General features: G+C 35.8%; 1 protein-coding gene across 1 annotated transcript; it reads left to right on the plus strand.

Annotated features, from left to right (window-relative positions):
- The first annotated feature begins 280 nt into the window (after positions 1-280).
- On the plus strand, positions 281-1,219 carry LOC118853991 (olfactory receptor 10AG1-like). Its single transcript, XM_036764281.1, has one exon. It carries the CDS (start codon positions 287-289, stop codon positions 1,217-1,219), a length of 933 nt encoding a protein of 310 aa, XP_036620176.1. The 5' UTR covers positions 281-286.
- The last annotated feature ends 4,473 nt before the right edge of the window (positions 1,220-5,692 follow it).

Genomic DNA, 5,692 nt, shown 5'->3' on the forward strand with positions numbered 1-5,692 from the left:
TTAATCAAAAAGTATTCTCTTTTTCATGGCAGGAGAGCCAAGCAGGTTGTCTTTTGACTTCACTCCTACAATGTATATGACAATGAAATTTTGTGCTTTTGTGATTCTATGGACAATACAGTTAAAATGAACTTGAAATCATAAAATAGTCAGTCAAAGGGAGTTCATCACTTATCTCTAGGCCAAATAAATGTATTCATTTTATAGGAACAGACAGTGGCACAGAGAAATATAATGATTTGCTTTACATGGATTTACTAATTTTCTCATTGGACTATACAGAAAAATGGCAGAAACAAATTTCAGCTCCATGGTAGAATTTGTTCTCCTGGGATTTTCTGACCTTCCTAGCCTCCAAGGGTTTCTCTTTGGGATTTTCTTAATCATTTACACAAGTATCCTGGTAGGAAATGGCCTCATCATTGTCATTACCAAAGTTACTGCTGCTCTCCAAACCCCCATGTACTTTTTCCTCAGAAATTTTTCCTTCTTAGAAATCTGCTACACATCAGTGACTATCCCGAGAATGCTGTCAGACCTTTGGACCCAAAAGAAAAATATTTCTTTATTAGCTTGTGGTGTACAACTTGCTATCCTCCTTAGTCTAGGAGGCAGTGAGAGCTTCTTCCTGGCTGTGATGGCCTATGATCGTTACGTGGCTATCTGTAAACCACTCTACTATCCTGTCATCATGAACCACAAAAAGTGCCTTCAGCTGGTTACTGGTGCCTGGACAATTGGAATTCCAATTCAGATAGCGCAAACATGCCAGCTATTCACTCTGTCTTTCTGTGTGTCTAATAAACTCAATCATGTTTTCTGTGATATTCCCCCATTACTGAATCTGGCCTGTGGGGATACCTCTTTGAATGAGCTATCAGTCTATGCTGGTGCTACAATCTTTGTTACAGTTCCTTCACTGTTGATACTCTGGTCCTACATCAAAATCATCAAGACCATCCTGAAGCTACCATCTGCCATGGGGAGACGCAAAGCCTTTTCCACTTGTTCCTCCCACCTTATAGTTGTGGGTTTATTCTATGGATCTGGTTTTATTACATATTTGAGACCCAAGTCAAGCCATTCACCAGGAGTAGATAAAGTACTTGCCCTTTTCTATACTATTGTAACCCCACTCTTTAATCCTATGATATACAGCCTGAGGAACAAAGATGTCATTGCAGCTATAAAACAACTCGTTCCTAAGTGGCTAAGTTAAATTCATAGATTATGGCTTCTTATGTTTTGCTCTCATAGTTCTTATAAAAGTCTGTGTTTTGCTCTCATCATGATTTAATAAAATCTGTTTCCATGAACTACAACACATCTACTCTCCCCAGCTTTTCACTTACTGTCCTTCATATTTATAGTATAATTCCTTCTCATTTTCATGGCTTTGAATCCCTAGTTTCTTTCAAGTCTCAGCTTAAGTATAACCTTTGAAATGAAGAACTTCCACCAAATGTTATATGCACATATCCTGTATGTATGCACACGTATGTCTATATGCACATATCTATATATGTAAATGCTTTCTCTCCTAGGGTTAGATCATAATCTTAGCAGGGACTGGGGCCATTTCACATTTATCTTTGTATCTGTGCCACACAATACAACCCTGAGGAAATGTATTCAATGATTATTGATTGATTATAATTTTTACCCACCTGCCTTTAATCATTCTAAGACAATTATATAAATTATTTGTAATTCTTCCTTCCAAAATTAGGATTGTTGTGTCTTTGTCTATTTATTATGTATGTATTATCAAGGACACATTTAACATAGTTGGTGAAAAAGTATAGAGACTGAAAGACAAATACTCTTTCTGGAATAACAAATGGACCACTTTAGGTTGAATATAAAGCAAGAAAAAAGGATTAATTCATTACATCTGGAAAGTTTTTTTTTAATTAGGGGAGGAGAAATCACTTTGTGTTTCCCTTAACCAAAAAAAAAAAATCCGTGCATGTGTGTACACACAAATACATGCACACACATACAAACATATGTATAAACACACATATATACATGTATACAAATGTAATTTTATATGTCATATGTAATTTTAGATCTATTTATTTCTATAGAAAAATCTATCAATATAAAATATAATACATTTATCGATAGCTATATTTCTACCAATATACTCTATTTCTATGTTATATCTATATTCATTTCTGTTTATGTAAATGTGTGTATATGTGTATGTATGCATACATATACATATGTATATTACATATATATATGTTTATAGAGAGAAATTGAAAGTTGGATACAAATACATGTATACGTATTAATGATACATTGATGGAGATATTATTGATTTATAGAGAGAGATGCAGAGGCAGAGATAGCTGGAAAATATGTCGGGTTTTTTGCAATTATACACAATGCTACAATAAAAATGTATAAATTTTGACTGTTTAAAAATGTTTCAGGGTATATTTTCCAAAATGGAGTTATTGTGCACAATGCTTGGCATAGAGTAGTTACTAAATAAATGTTGTTAATTTGACTTGAAATGGTAAGTTTTTATTGCAAATTGATCTCTCTCTCCAAAATGTTTCTACTAGTTTGTAATTTTAACAGCAGTGAATATGTCTGTATATTTTGGCATTTTTTCACTAGCACTGAATTTCATTTTTCATTCTTTTTTGCCAACTTTATGAGTATCAGAAAATGATTTTAATTTGTGCATTTTATCATTCAAAAGGTAGAACATATTTTAAAGTAATTTTCAACACTGCATTTCTTCTTTTCAAAATTGATCTCCAAATTTGCATTTGATCATTTAGCTATGTATAATCATTTAGAGAAAATTGTATTATATCTCCTTTTGAGTGTTTTTTTGTTTTCTTACTTTTTAGACCGTTTAGAACAAAGGTGTGCTCCTTTAAGCAACAATCTATGTCAACCAGTTTGTGATAAGTCATAAAAACCTAAAGCCATAACTTACAGAAAATGCACACATCATGTTGAAGTAACAGAAACAAAAGATTTTCATTAATTTAAACAATAGGGTCATCATTTATTAATAAACTGATAATTCATTGAATCTCAGCTTTGGAAGTATTTCTGTTATTCAAGCTGTAAGTGAACAAAAATCACTCTCTAACATGACTAGAACTATGTTTTTACTTAGCCTTTGAAGAGCTTTAGGGAGGAGAATTCTACTATCTATCCAAACTAATCACTTCTGTTAGCTTTGTATCCAGTCAGATATCTGGGTTCCAGGATTGTTGCTCTGGACTCATCTAATTATTCAATAAGAGGTGGATGGTGTCCATTTCTCATGTTCTTTTAAAAAAGTATTTTATTTCTTTTTAAAAATATTGAATTCTTTTAATTTATGGAATAAAATGATCATTTCTGCAACATATTACAATGGAAAAAATGTTTGTGCATAAAACAGCAAATCTACTACGCACAACTTGATATTTATTCCTTGAATATAGACAACAAGATGGGGAAGAGCCAAGATGGAAAGCAGGGACTTGCATGAGTTCCCTTACAAGTCCCTCCAAAAACCTATAAAAATGCCTCTGAACAAATTCTAGAACTGCAGAACCCACAAAATAGCATAGAGAAGCAGGGCTCCAGCCCAGGACTAGATGGTCACTGGGTGAGGTCTATCATGCATGGAGTTGGGAGCTGAGGGGAGCAGAGCCCAGCATGTGCGGTGGCAAGACCAACCACACGGGGAGTTGGGTGAAACAGGCCCTAGCACCCTGAATCAGTGAGCTATGGCAGTCACCAGACTTTTCAAACCACAAACACCAAAGACAACATAGAAGGTTGATGGGAAAAGCTGCAAGGAGTGAAAGGAGTTCATGGTTCAGCCACCACCCTGGGGGCAGCAGAGGTGGTGCAGCTAAAGAACTACAGCTGCAGTTGCTTCCAGCCCCAGGCCCACCTGGTGGGAGGAATTAAGTGGCAGATCAGAGCAGGAGTGCAGAGCCTGCTTAAGATCTGAGTCATGTCAGTGTTGGCCATTCACAGGGAAGGAGGATTGCTGGTGTGGAAGAGCTGGCTGTATAGAAATAGCTCTGAAAACAACAGCACACCCCCTCAAGCTTGGAACAAAGTACTCTTTACTCTACAAGAAGTCATACCTAACAAAAGACTCAAGGGTCAAGTAAGTTGGCTGGGAACATGGCCAGGCAGTGAAAATGGATGCAGATTCAGTGTCAGACTTCGGAATCTTTCTTTCATGACAAAGAAGATCAAAATATACAGCCAGCAGAAGTCAACAAAGACAAAGAGCCTAAATCAAAAGCCTCCAAGAAAAACATGAACTGGTCACAGGCCATTGAAGAGCTCAAAACGGATTTGGAAAAGCAAGTTAGAGAACTAGAGGAAAAATTGGGAAGAGAAATGAGAAGGATATGAGAAAACCATAAAAAACAAGTCAATGACTTGCTAAAGGGGAACCAAAAAAATATGGAAAAAATAGTGAAGAAAGTAACACCTTAAAAAACAGACTGACTCAAATGGCAAAAGAGCTCCAAAAAGTCAATGAGGAGAATAATGCCTTGAAAGGCAGAATTAGCCAAATGGAAAAGGATGTCCAAAAGACCATAGAAGAAAAGGCTACCTTAAAAATTAGATTGGAGCAAGTGGAAGCCAGTGACTTGATGACAAATCAAGATATTATTAAACAGAATAAAAGGAATGAAAAAGTGGAAGACAATGTGAAATATCTCATTGGAAAAATCACTGACCTGGAAAATAGATCCAGGAGAGGTAATTTAACAATTATTGGACTACCTGAAAGCCATGATAAAAAAAAGAGCCCAGATATCATCTTTCAAGAAATTATGAAGACCTGCCCTGAGATTCTAGAGCCAGAGGCTAAAATGGATCCCAAAAAGGAAACTCCTAGGAATATTGTTGCCAAATTGCAGAGCTCCCAGATCAAGGAGAAAATACTGCAAGCAGCCAGAAAGAAACAATTTGAATATTGTGGAAACACAATCAGAATAATACAAGATCCAGAAGCTTCTAAATTAAGAGATCAAAGGGCTTGGAATATGATATTCTGGAGGTCAATGGAGCTAGGATTAAAACCAAGAATCACTTACCCAGAAAAACTGAGTATTATGCTCCAAGGCAAAATACAGATTTTCAATAAAACAGGAATTTCAAACTTTCTCAGTGCAAAGACCAGAGCTAAATAGAAAATTGGACCTTCAAACACAAGAATCAAGAGATGCATGAAAAGGTAAACAAGAAAGAGAAATCACAAGGGACTTACTAAAGTTGTACTGTTTTGTTTACATTGCTACATAGAAAGAAGATGTGCATGACTCATGAGAGCTCAGTATTAGGGTAGCTGAAGGGAATATGCATATATATCTATATATCTATCTATATATATACACATACATGTATATGTATATATGGGTGTGTGTATATACATACATATATGTGTGTGTGTGTGTGTGTGTGTGTGTGTGTGTGTGCGCGTGTGTGTATAGACAGAGGGCACAGGGTGAGTTGAATATGAAGGGATGATATCTAAAAAAATAAAATTAAAATAAGGCTTGAGAGAGGAATATATTGGGAGAGGGAGAAAGGGAGAGATAGAATGAGGTAAATTATGTCACATAAAAGTGGCAAGAAAAAGCAGTTCTGTAGGAAGGGAAGAGGGAGCAGGTTAGGGTGAATGAGTGAATCGTACTCTCATCAG

This window comes from Trichosurus vulpecula, chromosome 6, assembly GCF_011100635.1.
Source record: "Trichosurus vulpecula isolate mTriVul1 chromosome 6, mTriVul1.pri, whole genome shotgun sequence".
Lineage (NCBI taxonomy): Eukaryota > Metazoa > Chordata > Mammalia > Diprotodontia > Phalangeridae > Trichosurus > Trichosurus vulpecula.